This window comes from Pelodiscus sinensis, chromosome 31 (genome assembly GCF_052426305.1).
Source record: "Pelodiscus sinensis isolate ZL-2025 chromosome 31, ASM5242630v1, whole genome shotgun sequence".
Taxonomy (NCBI): domain Eukaryota; kingdom Metazoa; phylum Chordata; order Testudines; family Trionychidae; genus Pelodiscus; species Pelodiscus sinensis.
This window is the reverse complement of record NC_143082.1, coordinates 6,842,375-6,860,836: the sequence shown is the minus strand read 5'-3', so window position 1 is coordinate 6,860,836 and position 18,462 is coordinate 6,842,375. Positions and strand designations below refer to the sequence as shown.

At 50.6% G+C, this 18,462-nt stretch overlaps 1 protein-coding gene across 2 annotated transcripts in view; it reads right to left on the bottom strand.

The window, feature by feature from the left end:
• Nucleotides 1-2,166: 2,166 nt before the first annotated feature.
• Nucleotides 2,167-18,462, bottom strand: part of LOC102443928 (adhesion G protein-coupled receptor E1-like) — a 55,928-nt gene continuing 39,632 nt past the window's right edge. For both annotated transcript variants that reach the window (XM_075902181.2, XM_075902183.2), the window contains exons 11-17: nucleotides 16,735-16,929; nucleotides 11,767-12,002; nucleotides 11,005-11,071; nucleotides 6,256-6,347; nucleotides 4,424-4,592; nucleotides 4,213-4,317; nucleotides 2,167-2,555 (exon numbers count right to left, since the gene is read on the bottom strand). In XM_075902181.2, the coding sequence (XP_075758296.2) occupies nucleotides 2,517-2,555; nucleotides 4,213-4,317; nucleotides 4,424-4,592; nucleotides 6,256-6,347; nucleotides 11,005-11,071; nucleotides 11,767-12,002; nucleotides 16,735-16,929 (903 nt within the window). In that variant the 3' untranslated portion in view covers nucleotides 2,167-2,516. The remainder of the gene's footprint in view (nucleotides 2,556-4,212; nucleotides 4,318-4,423; nucleotides 4,593-6,255; nucleotides 6,348-11,004; nucleotides 11,072-11,766; nucleotides 12,003-16,734; nucleotides 16,930-18,462) is intronic.

Genomic DNA, 18,462 nt, shown 5'->3' with positions numbered 1-18,462 from the left:
CACAGATCTATGTGACGTTCTTTGCCCTCACCCTGTGGATCCACAGGGCCAGTCCCTCCTCCCACAGCGCGGCTGTATCCATCCTCAGAGACCACAGTGAGACGGCATCAGAGCGGCTGTGGAGGGTCAGATGCCTTGCTGTGGAGGGTCCTTGGCCCAGAGGGGAGTGCGGGACTGCAGGAGAGGGGCAGCAGATCAAAGCAGGATTCTTTCCTGGGACTGAAACCTTGTCGGTCCAGATGACTGTGCCCAGTGATCAGTCAGCACTTCAAGGACTCTCCTTTGGCTCTTCCGTTTATGGAGTAAGAGGACACAGGAGCTTCATTTGCTGCCACCGCTGTGTACATGACACTCTAGGTGCTATTGTCATTTTGCTGGTTTTCTTTCCAGGGATGAAGAACATGGAGGCAAAGGGAAGATTCTTGTGTCTGACAAACCTCCCGGCTCCAGTCCGGCCCAGACATGAAGCCTTTGCATGGCAGTCAAAGTTGCTGCTTTCTTGCAAACAGCTGATAGCTGCTACATGTTGGCCTATCTGTGAATGGAGGGAGGCGGAAGCAGGGGAAGAGAGAGCGCTTTGTCTTTCCAAAGCATGAGGAGAACCCCACCACCAGCTGGCCCAGTCCCTGTTCCCTGGAGCAGTAGCGGCCGGTAGAGGTGAAGCACATTCACCAAGAGCAGCAGCTAAAATGTCAGACCTCGTTAGTCATGTAAAAGGGGCAGGAGGACACTTTCACGCTGGGTAAAGCAGGATGCACAGCGCCCGAGCTCGGAGGGAATCCATGAACCCAGTAAGTTTGAAGCTGGGGAGGGGCTCTGATGAGGAGACAGAACCTGGATCTACCAAGCGGGTGAGGCATGGAGTCAGGAGCTCTCCTGCAACTGGGGAACCGCTTGTCCATCACATGCATTGATTGTGCAAACTCTTCACACCCAGAAAACATGCAGCCTCTGTGTATATTTCAATGTCATGCACAGCATACCCCTTCCACCCCTGCATATCTACCACCCTGTCCATTGTCTTACACAGATGATCATCCTGCCTCTCAAGCAGGGAGCTGAGTCCTACATTAAACACCAGCTCATTGGGCAGCGACATCTCAACCAACAAGGGCCAATGTCCAGGGGTAAGTTAAATCTGTTAGTAGAAATATGTGAACTGAATGAGGCCCCAAGTCTGTCTCCTTTTTGGAAGTTCACAGCCACTTTTTCTGCAGCTCTTCTAAAGTGAGCAAGATGGCAGCTCTCATGATAGCTCTCCACATTCCTTATCTAAGGCAAAACAATGCTGGTTTTCACCAGCTGAATAGCTGCAGTGTAAAGTGCAGCAGAGAAAATGAGTGGTTGGTGAAAGTCCAACTCTTAACCAAAGAAAAAAAAGAGGCAGTCGAACTAAATTCAGTTCCTGATTCTGCTACAGGCTTCCTATGTGATTTTAGCCATGCCATCTGATCCCGTTCTCCCTCTGTATATTAATCCTTCTGTCCTCCCACCTTGTGTCCATCTGCTCTACTAAGCTTGTAAGCTCTTTGGGTCAGGGACTGCCTCTTATTCTGTGTATGTACAGCACCAAGTCCAGTGGGACTGTATGTGCCAGGAATCAGAGAATGTAACTAAATACCAACAAACAGAAATGGCCTCACACAGTCACTGCACTCAGTTTGGAGAAGTTTCTCATGGAAAATGACATCACTGAATTTCATAGTGTTGTGGGAAACACACGGTTTGAGAACAAAGGTTCTTTTTAAAAAAATGGAGCATTGAATGGCCAATGTCAGTGCTGGCGCAGTGACAAGTCTACTATGGGCCAGGACCTCAGGTGGTTTAGACAAGCACGTTTCCAAGGATCTTTATGGGCCTTAGCAAGCAGACCATAGCCATGAAGCATTGTGCTTCTACCATGCCCTTAGCTTCACTTCCTCCCCACCAGTCACCACCCCGTGCCAGGTGTTGGGAGCAGGGCTAATGTAGAGATTTTATGCCAGTTCTACAGCAGCCAAGAAGGACCCCCCCCCTCCACCCATGGGAGGGCTAATCACAAGGCCATTTCTGCCCACTTTGAAGCCCCTTTGCACTGCCAGATTGGCATAAGGAGACATGAGGACTAGGTTTCTAGGACAGACAGAACATGATAGCAAAACTCAGACCAAAGAAGCAACCCAGGTCCATAAGCAGGTTATTTTATTGTTTACACATCACGGTGCAACAGCAGAATGAGCTCACACACATAGCGTACAAGGGCTCTGCAAGTCGCCTCCCACACCATGGGGTGCTTCTGCTACGAAACAACTACTGGATCTGCAAGCTGGCCCTTTAAATCTGGGAGAGACACCCAGCTACAGTAGCCTCTGAATTCAATAGGGATTGTGGATTTGAGAGAAGATTTGGTCCAATTCTGCTTGCCCCTCCAGGTTTTGTTGGTAGCTGTAATGAAGAATGGCAGCTGAAGCACCAACCCTACAGGCACAGCAAAGCCAGCTGCCTGATGAGCATGGTTTGTTGGAGATGTGATGGTTTCATGAAGGTAAGGTGGAGACGGGGTCTTCCCAACTCACCTGCCAGCAAAACAAGTACACAGTAAGTAGCTTACTTCGAGGGAAGGGGACAGCATAGATGCACACTCAGGGTTAGAATTTGCTAATTTATACCCTGCTGTCAGGGCTGACCACCAGTTACCCATGCACCTTATCACAGACAGCCTGGCTAGAGTCAGCGGTGATGAGCTGGCCCAAAGCCTCCTTAGTTGCGTAAACAAGTTGTGAGATAATTAGGCCCAAGGACATGATGTATGAGAATTAGATAGCGGTGGTGTTTCCTGTCAGAATCTGCTTGGGGAGGTTTATGCCCCTAAAACAGGAATAATTATAAGATGACCGAAAGGCACTGATTGGGCAAACAGTCTCACCTGTGGATCTAGGCTGTGTGAGTGCCCAAGGACTCCCCATGCTGGAGCAGCCCCCGCTACTAGCCCTCGAGAGCACGGATGGAGGGTCCGGGACTGTCTGTAGCAGAAGGGGCGTAAGCATTGGATTCTTGCTTGCCTGCTAGCTTGCTTGCTTAATTGCTTGCTTCTCCACAGTGAAAAGCACATATTTAGTAATGCGTGAAGGCTGTGAGGTGTAATATGCCCTGGCAATAAAACCTCTTATATTTATGCACCCTGTGTGGCTTTATTGAGTGTATCTGAGCCTTCTGTTAGAGCGACACCTGCCTATCTAGTGAGTTAAGCGCAGTTTGCTGTTTTTGTTTATTTACTAAAGTAATCTGCTTTGATCTGTTTGCTATCACTTAAAATCTACATTTGTAGTTAATTAACCTGTTTCGGCTTGTCTCTAAAGCCAGTGTGGAACTCTGGCTTGGGGCAGAAGGCTTTGCACGTCCCTGTGCACACTGAGTGAGAAGGAGGTCGTTACGAGCTTACGCAGGAGAGTTCTCTGTGCAGCTCAAGATGATACAATTTTGGGTTTACACTCCAGAGGGGTTGTGCACTTGCTCAACTCTCCCATGCAGAGCTGATCTCAGCATCGGTGTGAAGATAAAAGCAGCTGGGTGTGTTTCAACCTGTGCGTGTGGCTTTCCCAACCAGCACAGAGTAAGGGGAACCCCGGGTGGGATAGACAGGCTTAGTGGTATCCCAGTTCCAAGTGGCACCGGAGTGGGAGGATGGGGAGGGAAACCCATCACACTGGGATTCCCCCTTGATCTCAGATGGATTAAAAGAGGGATGGGGAATTTAGAGCCCACCGGCTGGATTTGGCCCAGGGCGAGGCGGCACTAGTGCTCTAGCCCCCTGCAAGTCTCCCTGCCTTGGCACCTCCCTGGAGCATTGGCTTGCCCTGCTGTGGGGGGAAGGGAAGCCCAGAGCCTCACTGCGGACCAGATTGTGGGATGCCGGGGGCCAAATCTGGCCCCACAGGTTTGGAACATGAGGGAGCCCTGGTGCCCAGAGTGTGTCTTTTGTTTTGTTTCTCAGGGGCCAGGCCAGTGAGGGGTTGTTTTGTTTTGCTTTACTTTGAGAGGAGCTGCGTCTTATGGGTGTGTAGCTCCAGAAGGTTTTTTCTTTGGGTCAGTGGGCCCAGACCAAAAAGAGGACCCACAGCCCCAGATTAAAACGAACATGTCACCCGGGATGAGGCACCCCCAGAGCTACAACAGACCCAGACAGGTGCACCTTTGGATTCGGGTATTGGAACAGAACAGCAGCTCTCTTACCATCTTGGGGCTGGAAGAGACAGCGGGTGTGGAGAGACTAAAAGTCTGAGTTGTGGGGCTGGGTTTTCTTGTGCTTGAAATCCATCTCCTGTACTCCTCTCTCACCTGCAGAATAAGGGACATGGCCATCATGTAACTTACTGCCTCACGCCAGGCCACTGCTAAGCCCATGAAGTCACTAGGTGGCTGATGACACGTCGTGGGGTATTACCTGGCGGTTGAGGAGACAGTGCACTAGGAAGATGAAGACTCCCTGCAGGCTGTTGACGATGGTGAATAAATACGCCATGACCATTTTTGCTGAGCCGATTTGCAAGAGACCAAGACTCCAGGTGCAGCCCAGAATGAATACCTGGGCGACAGCTTTAAAAGTCAGTACTCTGGAGAAAAGCAGACAGAGAGATCCCATTATAACAGCCCAACGGTGAGCGACTGAGTCCGGGGGCTCTGAGCAGTGTGGGGTGAAACTGCTGGCACCTGCTTTACTGTGCCATAGGGTTACTGTCAAGATGAACACAATGGCAACTTATTCTTATGAATCCTAAATACAGTGTTATGGCCAAGCATCTCCCCACCCCCAGCTTCTCTCGGAGAGGAGGCTCTTCCACAGCAAATGGTTCAACCTCTTATTACTGCTTTGTTTTTAAACCCTTCACGTCAGGCGCTGCCAACGTGACAATCAAGTGGGATCAGGAGACTGGGCTCTTGGGAACCCATTTGTGTTGTTCCACAAATAGAGAAGTTGTTACAGAGCTGCAGGAAACCAGACTTGTCTGCTTCGATTGATGGCGCTTTACCCCTCCGCAGCCCCAGGGAAACTGAGATGAATTTCCTCCATAAGTAGCACATGGCGTCCTTAGAGCCATGGATGCCAGGTCTGAATATCAGCACAGACTTGCATTTCTCCTTATACAGCACTAGGCACATGCACAAAGTGATTCTAGACACCATGGCTGCGTCTACACTGGTATGATTTTGCACAAATACTTTTAACGGAAGATTTTTTCCATTAAAAGTATTTGTGAAAGAGCATCTATACTGGCATGTGCCTTTGTGCAACAGATTTGCTTTTGCGCAAAAGCATCCGTGCCAGTGTAGATGCTCTCTTGTGCAAGAAAGCTCCGATGGCCATTTTAGCCATCGGGCTTTCTTGCGCAAGAAATTGATGTTACCTGTCTACACTGGCCTCTTGCACAAGAACACTTGTGCAAGAGGACTTATCCCTGAGCGGGAGCATCAGTGTATTTGCGCAAGAAGCACAGATTTTGTACATTACAACATCAGTGTTCTTGCGCAAATACTTGCGGCCAATGTAGACAGGCGGCAAGATTTTGCGCAAAAGCGCCCGCTTTTGTGCAAAATCTTGCCAATGTAGACACAGCCCATGGCTTTTTGAAGCACCAACATTCTGGTCTGGCCCCAAAATCCTTTCCTCCTCTCATGTCTCCTTCCAGGACTCCCAGCTGGAGGCCCGGATCTTGTTCCTCTCTAACAAACAGATTCCATAATGAACTGCTTTGAAGACAGTTTGCATGCCCACAATCTGAACATGCCACGGGACTGACTGCAAGAGCTTCCCAGATCTAGCAGGCTCTTCCGTACCCTGGCTTCAGTGGGCTTTGGAACAGACTGCAACTCTCATCTCAATCCAGCCAGGGACCAACATGCTGCACATGGCAGAAAGATGTGTCCCATATGATCCTTTACTGGTGCAGACATCTCCTCTCCCCAAACTTGACTCTACCTTTGCCACCCTGGCTGTGCTGTGTCTATTTAAGGGCCGATACTGCATCCATGCAAATTGTCCTTAGTTTGGCAGATGGTCCCACCGACAACATCAGGACTCAGGAGTAAGGGACTGCTGGCATGAGTTAGGGCTTAGTGGTGAGACTGTTACCGTCTCATAGGCAGAAGGTCACCAAGATAACCTGGAAACCCTACAGGGGCAAGTCATCCGATGGTGTGGTAGCAGCAGTATGTGGGGAATCCCACAGAAATTCCCATATGGCTTACTAGGCCCTTCTAGCAGATTAGTGCTCCTACCTGGTGTCTTTGAGAGTGGACACGTCTTCATTAAGGGAGGAGAGTTTGTCTCTCAGGATCCAGAGAATTACAATAAAAAAAGTTAAATTTATCTGTGGAGAAACATGAAATATCCCTTGTAAAACATGCTAGCCAAGGCCAGTCTCTCTGGCTGAGACACAGAACAATCCTATGGGATCAGACTGGTGCCGACCAGTGACTGCTCATCAAAGTGGGTTAGGTACCATTCCCTGTCAGATCCCATGCCATGCAGGGAACTGTTGGTACAGGCAGAGCTGCAGTGCCTCCCATGTGATCATACAGCCAGAGGGCCACATCCCGTTCCTATCTGAATCTGGAGTGACTCTATTGACTCCCCTGACGTCTACAGTTATTCCAGATTCAGAGCCCTGTGCTCACAGCTCCTAGATCTTGTCTGTAGAGTATTCCCTTCCATTCTGAGGCTGAAATTAATTCTTAGCCTGCTGCCTGAGATGGGGAGGAATCTCCAAGGACATTTGCTGCCTTTCAGTCATGCACCATGTGCACTCTTCCATCCTCAAACTCCCCATGTTGCAGCCACCTCCCCTTATCCCATCACTTGGGTTAGTTACCAGGCAGGCTGGACAAGGCAAGGGACAAAACTGTTCTCATTCCAGCGGAGGTGGCAGCATTGCAGGAGTACTGCCATAGTTATCATTAATCCTATTGTAGGAACACCTAAAGGGCTCGTCTACACTGGCCCCTTTTCCGGAAGGGGCATGTAAATTTCATGAGTCGTCGTAGGGAAATCGCGGGGGATTTAAATATCCCCCGCGGCATTTAAATAAAAATGTCCGCCGCTTTTTTCCGGCTTTTAAAAAAGCCGGAAAAGAGCGTCTACACTGGCCCCGATCCTCCGGAAAAAGCGCCCTTTTCCGGAGGCTCTTATTCCTACTTCAAAGTATTCCTATTCAAAGTAGGAATAAGAGCCTCCGGAAAAGGGCGCTTTTTCCGGAGGATCGGGGCCAGTGTAGACGCTCTTTTCCGGCTTTTTTAAAAGCCGGAAAAAAGCGGCGGACATTTTTATTTAAATGCCCGGGGGATATTTAAATCCCCCGCGCATTTCCCTACGACGACTCATGAAATTTACATGCCCCTTCCGGAAAAGGGGCCAGTGTAGATGTAGCCCTAGGGACTGCAGTGGGTTCTGTACTCATGCCTAGAAATCTAGTATTCTAGAACAGGAAGGGACCATGAGAGGTCATCTAGATCAGTCTCCTGCACTCATGATAGGATCAGCCGCCATATAGATCATCCCTGACAGGTGTTTGTCTAACCTGCTCTTAAAAATCTCCAATGCTGGAGATTCCTCAACATCCCTAGGCAATTTATTCCAGTGTTTAACCACCCTGACAGTTAGGAACTTTTTCCTAATGTCCAACCTAAACCTCCCTTGCTGCAATTTAAACCCATTGCTTCTTGTCCTATTATCAGAGGCCAAGGAGAACAATTTTTCTTCCTCCTCCTTGTAATACCCTTTGGCTGTGTCTACATTGGCACCCTTTTCCAGAAAAGGGATGCTAATGAGACACTTCGGAATTGCAAATGCCGCGGGGGATTTAAATATCCCCCGCGGCATTTGCATGAACATGGCTGCCGCTTTCAAGGTAGGTAAATAACTGCCTGGTAAATAACTTTCAAGTAGGAATAAGGGATCTTCCGGAAAAGGGCTTATTTCCTGCAAGATCCCATCTAGACTGGCGCTTTTCTCCGGCAAAACCCCGAGCCAGAAAAAAGCAGCAGCCATGTTCATGCAAATGCCACAGGGGATATTGAAATCCCCCGCAGCATTTGCAATTCCGAAGGTACGCAAATTGCAGAGTGCTCCGCAATTTGCGTATTTTTTTCCGATAGTTTTTTCAGAAGAGACTTTTCTGAAATTTGGCCCGTCTACACTGGGACAAATTTCGGAAAAACCTCCTCTTTTGGAAGAGCCCTTCTTCCTCATTAAAGGAGGAAGACAGGGCTTCTGAAAGAGCATGTCTGCTCTGCTGCAAAAAAAAAAAAAAGCAGAAGAGCAGACGCGGTCTCTGGACGTGGCCGAGTTTTTCCAGGATACCTCTGGTATCCCAGAAAAACCCCATAGTGTAGACATAGCCCCAGTCTTCTCTTTTCCAAACTAAAGAAACCCATTTCTTTCAATCTTCCCCCATGGGTCATGTTTGTTAGATCTTTAATAATTTTCTGCTCTTCTCCGGACCTTCTCCAATTTCTACTCATCTTTCCTGAAATGCAGTGCCCAGAACAGGACACGGTACTCCAGTTGAGGCCTAATCAGCTCAGAGTAGAGCAGAAGAATTACTTCTGGTGTCTTGCTCACAACATTCCTGCTAATGCATCCCAGAGTGATGTCTGCTTTTTTTGCAATGGTGCCACACTGTTGACTCAGGGTATGTCTACACTGCAAAGTTAATTTGAAATAACACCCATTATTTCGAATTAACTTTAATAGCGTCCATACATGCAAACCGCTAGTTCAAAATTAATTTGAAATAGCAGAGCGCTTAATTCAAATTTGGTAAACCTCATTCTACGAGGAGTAATGCCAAATTTGAAATAGCTATTTCGAATTAAGTGCTGTATAGATACTTAATTCGAAATAGGGGGCCTCCAGCCTTTTCCAGGGAGCCCTGGTGGCCACTCTGGGCACAACCAGGAAAACTTATTCTCCTCTCCCCAAGCTCTGGAGCCATTAAAGGGGTAGACCCTGGCCACAGTGCCTGTGCCAGCTCCAAGACTACCAGCCCAGAGCCAGCAGTGGCCACCGGGACCCCTGACCCAGTGGCCCCAAAACATGAGCCAGCAAGCCACTGGCAGCCAGCCCTCCACTGCTCCCCAGGAGCAGTCTGCCAGCTCCCAGGAGCCTGACAAGGGCTGGGGAAGGCAGGTACCTTCCTGGTCCAGGGTGGAGATCATGGACCTTATTCAGGTTTGGGGGGGATGCCCCCCAACATCCATGATCTCTGCACTAGACGGAAGAACGTGGCTGTCTATGGCAGGATAGCTGCCAGCCTGGCCACCAAAGGCCACATGCAAACCCAGGAGCAAGTTTTCCATGAAAATCAAGTAGGTCCGGCGAGACACCCCAACCCTGGGCCCTGAGCTACCCCTCACCCTTCTTCCCCTTGCTTCCCCCTTCTAGCTCCCTCCTCCCAGGTTTTCCCCTCCCCTCTCCCACCCTCTCTTTTCCACCTCCCACTTCCTTTCCCAAGTCTCCCCAGAGGTTCATCCCCCGCATCCAGTTTTGTTCAATAAACCCAGTTTCTATTTTTGAATATACGTGTCTTTTGTTTGACATCAGGAAGGGGGGCTAGGGAGGGGTAAGTGGAAGGACGTGCGGGAGGAATGGGGCACAAGCCCCTGGTGGGGAGGACCAGGGTAGCTCTGAGGGCTCCTCGGGGTGGACACTCTCCCACAGGGCCTCCTGGATCCTGACAGCCTCCCGATAAATACCCCGGATGGCAGCCTGCAGCAAGTGCAGCTGGGCTGATGGCAACGACCCCACGAGACACACCGGCGTGCCCAGGGGCAGCTCTAGCTCCATGTGGCTGAGTGCTGTGGTGTCCCGAGTGTGGGCACTCAGGGCACTCCAAGACAGGACTGCTTTGCTGTCTCTCATGGAAGTAGAGAAGCAAGCGGGGAACCCTGAGAACTGTCTGTCCGGGGTGGGGGTAGGGTCCCTTTAAGCACGGAGCTCAGTTAGCCTCAGGCAGCAGCCCCACACACTAAGTCCTAACCTGATGCCCTGCTGGCACTGGTTCCGGCCAGCCTTAACTTCGGTTCAGGGTCCACTCAGTGTGGACACGCTATTTCAAAATAGTAAAATGCTATTTCGAAATAGATTTTGTGTGTAGATGCATTAATTCAAATTAGCTTAATTCGAATTAAGATAATTCGAAATAGCACTGTAGTGTAGACATACCCTTATATTTAGCTTGTGGGGCAGCCCCTAGAATCATAGAATCATAGAATCATAGGACTGGAAGGGACCTCAAGAGGTCATCGAGTCCAGCCCCCCGCCCTCAAGGCAGGACCAAGCTCCGTCTATACCATCCCTGACAGATGTCTATCTAACCTGTTCTTAAATATCTCCAGAGAGGGAGATTCCACCACCACCCTTGGCAATTTATTCCCTGTTAAGGAGCATTTGTTTGCAAAATAATTAGGCAAGACTATAGGAGCTGGCTTCCCCTGGGTCGCTCAGTCCCCTGCTCTGCCCCCAGCCATGTTCCACTGCACCTCTTTCTCCAAGTCCCCACCCCATCCACTTCTGCCCACTCCCCCCAGTGGCTCCTGCATGCCTTGGAACAGATGATCATGGCAGGCAGGAGATGCTGGAATGAAGGGAAGGAGCTGATTGGAGCTGAGCACACACTAATATTTTCCATGCCTATGGGACACTGGATGGGAGAAGAAACAGAGGTACAGAGTGGGGAAGCTACTTCCCAAGTTAACATAGCAGGCCAGTGGCAGAGTAAGGAATAGCACCCAGATCTCCTAACTCACAACCTACTTCCCTACCCATTAGTCCTCACTACCTCCATATAAAGTAGATTATTGAATTAGGGGAAAATCCTGCACTGACCAAAGAGGGACGCATGAGATGGGAGCTAACAGAACTTTTTCATCTTAAATTCAGTGGGAGACATTTTTCTCTTGGTTCTACTGGAGTCCTCAGAATTCAAGGGGTGAGAAGAATTCAGCTGTGTGGTTCAGTGAGGTACCCACCAGAATTATGGCACACACTGGTCCCAGGAAGCTCCAGTGAAAGTCTTTCTCCAGGTTGAGCCAGCAGCTAGAGGGAGGAGAGATGTAGAGGGACAGTGACATTAGCAAGAATTCTCACTAATTTTGGCTGCCAGGATAGAGAAGCAGATTCACAAGGGAATTGCTCAAAAGCTCTGGAGTGTTCCAGAACCAGATTCTGATTAGAAAGGGAATATATGGAAAGCAGTGTGGTTACTCCTGATTTACACCAGTGTAAAAACTCTAGCACTCAGATACTACAGCACCTGGCATGGACTAAGCATCTATATGGAGAAAGAGAGTAAAGACCGGAGTCTGGACAGCTATGTCCCATGTTGCTCTGAGATGATGCATCCCATTATACGGAAGTTCAGGATCGTGGCTGATGGGGGCACTGAGGGGGTTGGCAGATTTGAGGGGGATCCTCAGGACTTTGTACAAAGCATTGAGATCATTTTCCTATACCACAAAAAACAGCCAGGGATCTGGAGTCAAGCTGGTTTATGCCTTCACCCTCATCATCACAGTGACTCTGAGCACTGTGAGGCGAATTACCAGTGTGTACTTTAACTACACTTCTTGGAAACTCAGTGATACTGATGATGGGGGAAAGGTCCCAGCTTTGGCAGTTAAAATTGCAGGTGGGGTTACTAGTGAATCAGCCAAACTCAAACTTGGTGTTACCCAGTATGGGGGGGTGGGGGTCACATCCTGATTCCTCTTTGGGGTAGACCCAGCACTTACTGTTTAGTACTTCCATAGCCATCAGAATTCACTGCAGCAGAAATAGCCACGATAAGGGCTGGGAATCCATAGCCGAACGGGTACATGTATCTCTTCTTGAACCGGCTGGCGCTGGTGTAATTTACCACTTTCAGGTTCCTGACAGTGAGGAAGAGGTGCAGCCCCTCCAGGAACATCCAGGTGAAGCAGGCCAGGAAGAGGTAGTGTAGGAGGCCAGCAGTGACCGCACAAGCCACCTGGGGGAAGGAAATACTGTATTTGGAGGGATGGGGAGCTTTTGTGAGGCTCACTTAGGGCTTTTGGTTAACACATCCCTCTGGTTACAGAGGTCTCCCAGAGACAATATGTTCTTCAGTCTACAGGGGACTTGTTGAAAGGTAGGTTGGCTGTCCCTTTCAATCGTAAGAGTCCAGACCCATCCTGATCTCCACCCAGAAAAGATGGATTCTGGGAGTGGTCATTCCCAAATGAACCACGGACATTGTTGGATACTGTCAGGAATTTTAGGAAAGGGAGCAGGAAGTTAAAAAAAGTTCCCAATGCTCATAATAGGGAGAGACCTGAAGGGTGTAGCTTCTCTTCTCTATACCTCTATTCAGGGTACAGGTGTCTTGCATCTGCCCATCCATGTGGGGACAGAGCACCCAGGCAGGGGACTGACTCTGGCAATAGGGGTTCTTTTGTCTGAATGCTGAAGGATTGAGCCCACCAGGAAAAGGGAAAAACTGGTTTCACCCACAGAAATTTCTTTTGCAGGGAAGTAAATAATTATTTCGGAGTGACTAGACAGCATGGAAAATATGGTTATTTACCATCGTGTAACTATGTTCTTTGAGATGTGTTGCTCATGCCCATTCCATGTAGGTGTGTGCACGCTGCATGCATGGATTGCCGGAAGGTTTTTCCCTCAACGGTACCCATTGGGCTGGCGGAGAAGCCCCCAGGAGTGGTACCTGCATATACATACATATATACCTCTGCCGGCCTGCCACCCCCTCAGTTCCTTCTTGCCATAAATCTCTGATGAAGGGGAGGTGGGTGGGATTTGGAATGGACGTGAGCAACACTTCTCGAAGAACAACAGTTACGAGAGAAGGTAAGTAACCGTTTCTTCTTCAAGTAATTGCTCATGTCCATTCCATGAAGGTGATTCCAAAGCTGAACGTTTGGAGGTGCGGTCGGAGCCTGCCTAGAGATCAATTGCAATACGGTTCTTCCAAAAGTTGCACCATCTCTGGCCACTCTGGCCTGTAGTGGTTAGCACAAGCATGAACTAAAGACCAGGTGGCTGCCCTGCAAATATCCAGGATGGCGGCTGTAATGGCTACCAAAAGGAGACCTTCCATGAGAGGTGTAATAATGAGCACATTGTCAGTGGCTCAAAGGTGGGAACTGTGAGCTTCGCAAGGAGCAGGCTGAGGTCCCAGGGCAGAAGAGGTTGGTGCACATGAAGGTATAGTCTGTCCATCCCCTTCAGAAAACAGTGAACCAGGGGATTTGCAAAAACCGACTCCCTGGAAATTGGAGTGGAATGTGGAGATGGCTGCTAGGTGCACCCTGACTGATGATGAAGACAGCCCCTGAGTCCTATGGTCTAAAAGATAGTCAAGGACATAAGGAATAGGGGGGACGCCCCACTGGCCCACCCACATGGAGCATCATTCCCATTTAGTCATGTATGCAGCTCTGGTAGAGGGTTTTCTACTTCCCAATGGAACCCTCTGAACCTGCTCCGAGTGCTGCCATTCTAAACCTGTCAACCAGGGGGCTTCCAGGCCAGGCATCTACGAAGCACGCCACGGTCTTGCGTTGTCAGGTCTGGGTACAAGGGCAGAGCTATTTGTCGATCTACTGACAGACTGAGGAGGGACGCAAACCAACCTTGCCAGGGCCAAGCTGGCGCTTCTAGAATCAAGGAGGACCTGAACGCCCTCGCTCTCAGAAGCGATGAGGAGTCCTGTGGCACCTTATAGACTAACTGAAGTGTAGGAGCAAAGACCCACTTCGTCAGATGCATGTACATGCATCTGACGAAGTGGGTCTTTGCCCACGAAAGCTTATGCTCCTACACTTCAGTTAGTCTATAAGGTGCCACAGGACTCCTCATCGCTTCTGCAGATTCAGACTAACACGGCTACCCCTCTGATACCTCGCTCTCAGGATCACCCTCTGGATCAGGGGAAGGGAGGGAAAGTACACAGGAGGACAGAGGGCCAGGGAATGAGGAGAGGGTGCCCCAGAGGCCCCAAGATGTGGTTCATGAAGGAGCAAAACTGGGGACACTTCCTGTTGCTGCGGGTTGCGAAAAGGCCTACGTGAGGAAAGCCTCACCTGTGGAAAATGCTTAAGGCCACATCCACTCTGTGAGACCACTCAAGCTCCATGTCCGATCTGCTGAGCTGGTCTGCGAGGGAACCCTGAGACCCCAGAAGGTAAGATGCCATGAGGTGAATGGCGTGCACTATGCAGAAGTCCCCTCGGAGGAGGCCTTCCTGGCACAGGGGAAAGGAACGAGCTCCACCCTGTCTGTTGATATAAAATATGGCTGCAGTGTTGTTGGACAGGACCAGAACTCGCTTGTTTCACCACTGGGGCAGGAACATCCAACAAACCAGACAAATCACCTCAGCTCCCTGACATTTATGTGCAGGAAAAGTTCCAAGGGGGGCCACGTACCTTGCGCCCTCACGTCCCTGATGTGGGCTCCTCATCTTATGTTGGAGGCATCCGTCACGGATCGGACCAACAGCAGGGGCCTGGTGAATGGGACTCTGGCGCAGACCGCCTCCTCCTGGAGCTGCCCGTTGACAGAGCTCACTCATGACATCCACAGGGACAGTCACCACTATGTCCATGGGCTGGCAGGCTGGTTTGTGCACTCAGTCGAGTCACAGCTGCAGAGGGAGAAGTCTGAGTCTGGCAGGCTGCACTAAGTATATGCACACTGCCATGAAGCCTAGAAGCCTCATGAAGTTTCTGGTGGTGGTAACTGGTGACAGGCGAAGACGTAGAGTGGTTTCTCTTATGGAGTTAGTGGAATCAAGGTGGAGGTTTGCTACAAAGACATGGTGATCTTGCCATCAGCTTACTGAGGGGCAGTGCTACCCCAAATAGGGCCTCAACATTAAGGATGTCCACTGTAGGGTCAGATTACTTGGAGACCTGTTCTGCCTTAACCCCCAGACTCTGGCCCAAGTGCTTCAAGAGCTTCTGGTGGGTCCAGAAGTCCATGGAGGGCATGGATGGTGTCGTCCCAGCCAATGCCTCCCCAGGGGATGAGGAGGAGGATTCTTGAAGCGTCTACTCCTCCAGCTCCTGGCACTCCAAGTCCTGAGAGGCCAATGTCCTGACTCTTCTGAGGGGTTGGGTCCATTACACCATGTCTCCAGTCCGAAGATAGGTTGCAAATGGGGGTCCTGAGGACCTGAATAGGCAGAGATCAGACAAGAGGGTCCCTGGACCTGGTGATCCACCCAGGGGGGCCAGAAAGGCCTCTGGACTGGGGGCTATCACTGGGGAGGCCAGGATGGCTGGAAAGGCTGGGCTGAAGTGCTCTGGTGCCAGGAGCAGTGCCAGGAGAAGGAGCGGTGCCAGGAGTGACCCTGCAGATGGCTGACTCGGCGTCCGAGTTAGAGGAGTACTCTGAGATGGACCACGGTGGTGTGGAGGTGGTCAGAGCTGGAAAGGGGTACCAGAGAGCCTGCCTGTCCGTAGCCTTGAGCTTGCCTTGGGCCAGGGAGGAGGCCTAATGTGCCCTGGAGTGACCTTTGACGACTGCACGGTGGAAGTAATTGGTATGGCATTCAGCAGCAGCAGTCACTGCCATGAAACGTGGCAACAGAAATGGTGCTGGTGCCACTGCTGGAGGAGTCGGTGCCAAAGTCCCCTCAGGGCCCGACTGGCTTCTGTCCACCAGGGCCTTGGTACAGGGAGGCACACAAGGGTCCTGATGGTGCCCCAGGCTTGAAGAAGAGGCTGGGAAGGAAGTCAGTTCAAAGAGCTCCCCAGCCACCTTGAATGTATCCGAGGTCAAAGGCCAGCTCATCCTCTGGGCTTGGGTCCCACGTGGGGCTCAACTGGTGCCGGGAGGGCACAGGAGCTGAGGATCTGGGGACACACTCTAGGTGCATGCTGCAATGGAGACCTACCCCTGCAGGACCTCCATTTCTTCTGTGGCACTGGGGATTATGAACGGTGCCGAGCAGCAGAGCATCGTGGCACTGGAGAGGCCCTGGACAGCCCTGGGATCTCCCGTATCGCTGCTGGCACACTCTGAGTAGCCGGTGCCGAGTCACAGCCGGTGCCGGGTGAAGCGCTGACTCCATCGGGAGAATCTTATGTCGCTAGTCCCTCTCCTTCTGGGCACAGGGTTTGAAACTGCAACAGATGTTGCAGTTGACTGACAGGGACCCTTCTCCCAGGCACTTGAGACACACGTCATGCAGGTCACCCCAGGGCCTGGGCTTAAGGCACTTAGAGCAAAGCTTAAAACCTTGGTGCCTGGGCACGCGAGGGACAGGGGAATGTGAAAGCGAACCCCTAACTATCTGCACTACTAGTGACTAACCAACAACTGAAACTGAAACTACAGCTACAACTATTTAAACTACGAAGACCACTAAGGTGCACTTGCAGAGCAAGCAAAGCACGTCCAACAACCGTCATGGGCAGTAAGAAGGAACTGAGAGGGTGGCGGGCCGACAGGGGTATATATGCTTGCATATTCTGGCGCCACTCCAGGGGGCTCCCCTGCGAGCCCAACAGGTACTGCTGAGGAAAATCTTTTGCTAATCCGTGTATGCGGTGTGTGCACACCTACGTGGAATGGACAATCACTCAAAGAAGAATAAATGTTACCCTCCGGCTGAGGGTAGAGAAAGGTGCTCAGACGAGGGGAACTTTAGCAATGATGGCAGAGGATCCGTACACAGCTTGATTCCACGCTAAGAACAAAAGTGGATAACGCACCTGATTACTGGTGTGGGTTACAAAGGTGAGGAAGAGGAGGTCGGCCAGGAAGAGGCAAAGGCAGAGCTGCAGGTGGATGGAGGTGCTGACATTGCGGATGGAACGACACAGGACGAAGGTGAGGATGGCGAGGAGGAGACACAGCAGGGAGAGGGTCAGGCCCACGTAGGTGATGATGGTCAGTGGGAGACTGTCCTGTAACACAGCAAAAGAGAATCACCTGTGACCCCTTAAGGCTAAATGGAATGTGGGTTACAGTTATAATATGGATACCAATATTACAAAATTGCAATGAATTTTACGAGATATGCCATGGAACATATTAGTGGAAAAGATATGATTTGCTGAGTGTGATAATCTTGTCTATATCTATAACTCACAATACAAAGATGATATATAAACGTGATATTTCTACATCTCACACCTGTGCTGTGTTTCTGGCTGATAGATTGGTAACAGCACTATCCCATCTGCTTGATGGCCCATCAAGGGCAATCTACTATCCAATGAATTCATTGGGAGAAGCCAGGGGCTGTGCCTATGAGTCAGCAGGACATGTAGGGTCATGCCTATCAGTAGGAGATTCCAAATGCTTTTCCATGCCCATGAGCTTGTGTTTGGTACAGAGAAAGTACATACAAGCCACATGGCAAATGGTATTAAAAGGCAGTGGCATCACTCCCATTTTGTCTTCAGTCCTACTTCCCACCGCTAGAGTAACTTCTCTACAAACTGAAACTTTGAACAAAGGTCTGATAGACCCATCTAAGATTTTGGGCGTGTTGCAGAGGGATTTTACAAGCCAAGAAACTCACCGATGCCACTATCAGGGTTGGGAATCAGCTGATAATGGTCTCTGAAGGCAGATGGACGAATCTGATGGCTTTGACTATTTAGCAACTCTCTTTTCTTCTCGAATAAACCCTTTAGTTTTAGATACTCAAGGAAAGATCCAAACTAATATTGACCTGACAATATGGCTGTTCTTTTGGGGCCAGAAGAACATTCTGTTAAATGAGTAGAGTTTTAAGTAACTTCTCACTTTGCTCAACCCATCTGCTGATTAGGAGCCAGAGACAGGAATGCAATAGAGGGAGCTATGGGATTTCTTTTACCAGCTTCTTATAACCAGTGGAGGGATGAGAATCATAGAAGCCCAGGGCGATCATCGAGTCCAATCCCCTGCCCAAAGCAGGACCAACCCTAACTAAATTAGGAGCACAATTTGTGACTGTTGGTGCCCGGGGTGGGCAAAAGGGCCTCCACGAACTGAATCTGGCCCACCAAGCGGGTGGATCCAGCCTGCGGAGGCCCTGCTGCTCCCCCGCCCCCAGGGCAATTAACTCCTGGGGGTGGGGGAGCGCCCAAAGCCTCCCACCCCGCCAGGAGCACATGGCACTTTGAAGTGCCGTGCGCTGCTTGCAGGGCGAGAGGGGAGCGGGGGGAGAATGGAGGAGGCTTCGTGTGCTCCCCTGTCCCTAGGCCAATCAGGGCCTGGGGGCGGGGGAGCTGCGTAAAGCTTCCTTCGCCCTGCCCCGGCCCTGCAAGGAGCCCAGGGCACTTCAAAGTGCCACATGCTCCTCACAAGGTGGGAGGAGGCTTCCCGCGCTCCCCGTCCCTAGGCCCTGATTGGCTTGGGGGTGAGGGACCATGCCAAGCCTCTTCCAGGGCATGGGAGCCTAGTGGGAAGGGGGAGGGGCTAAAGGGGCTCCCCCACCCCCAAACCAA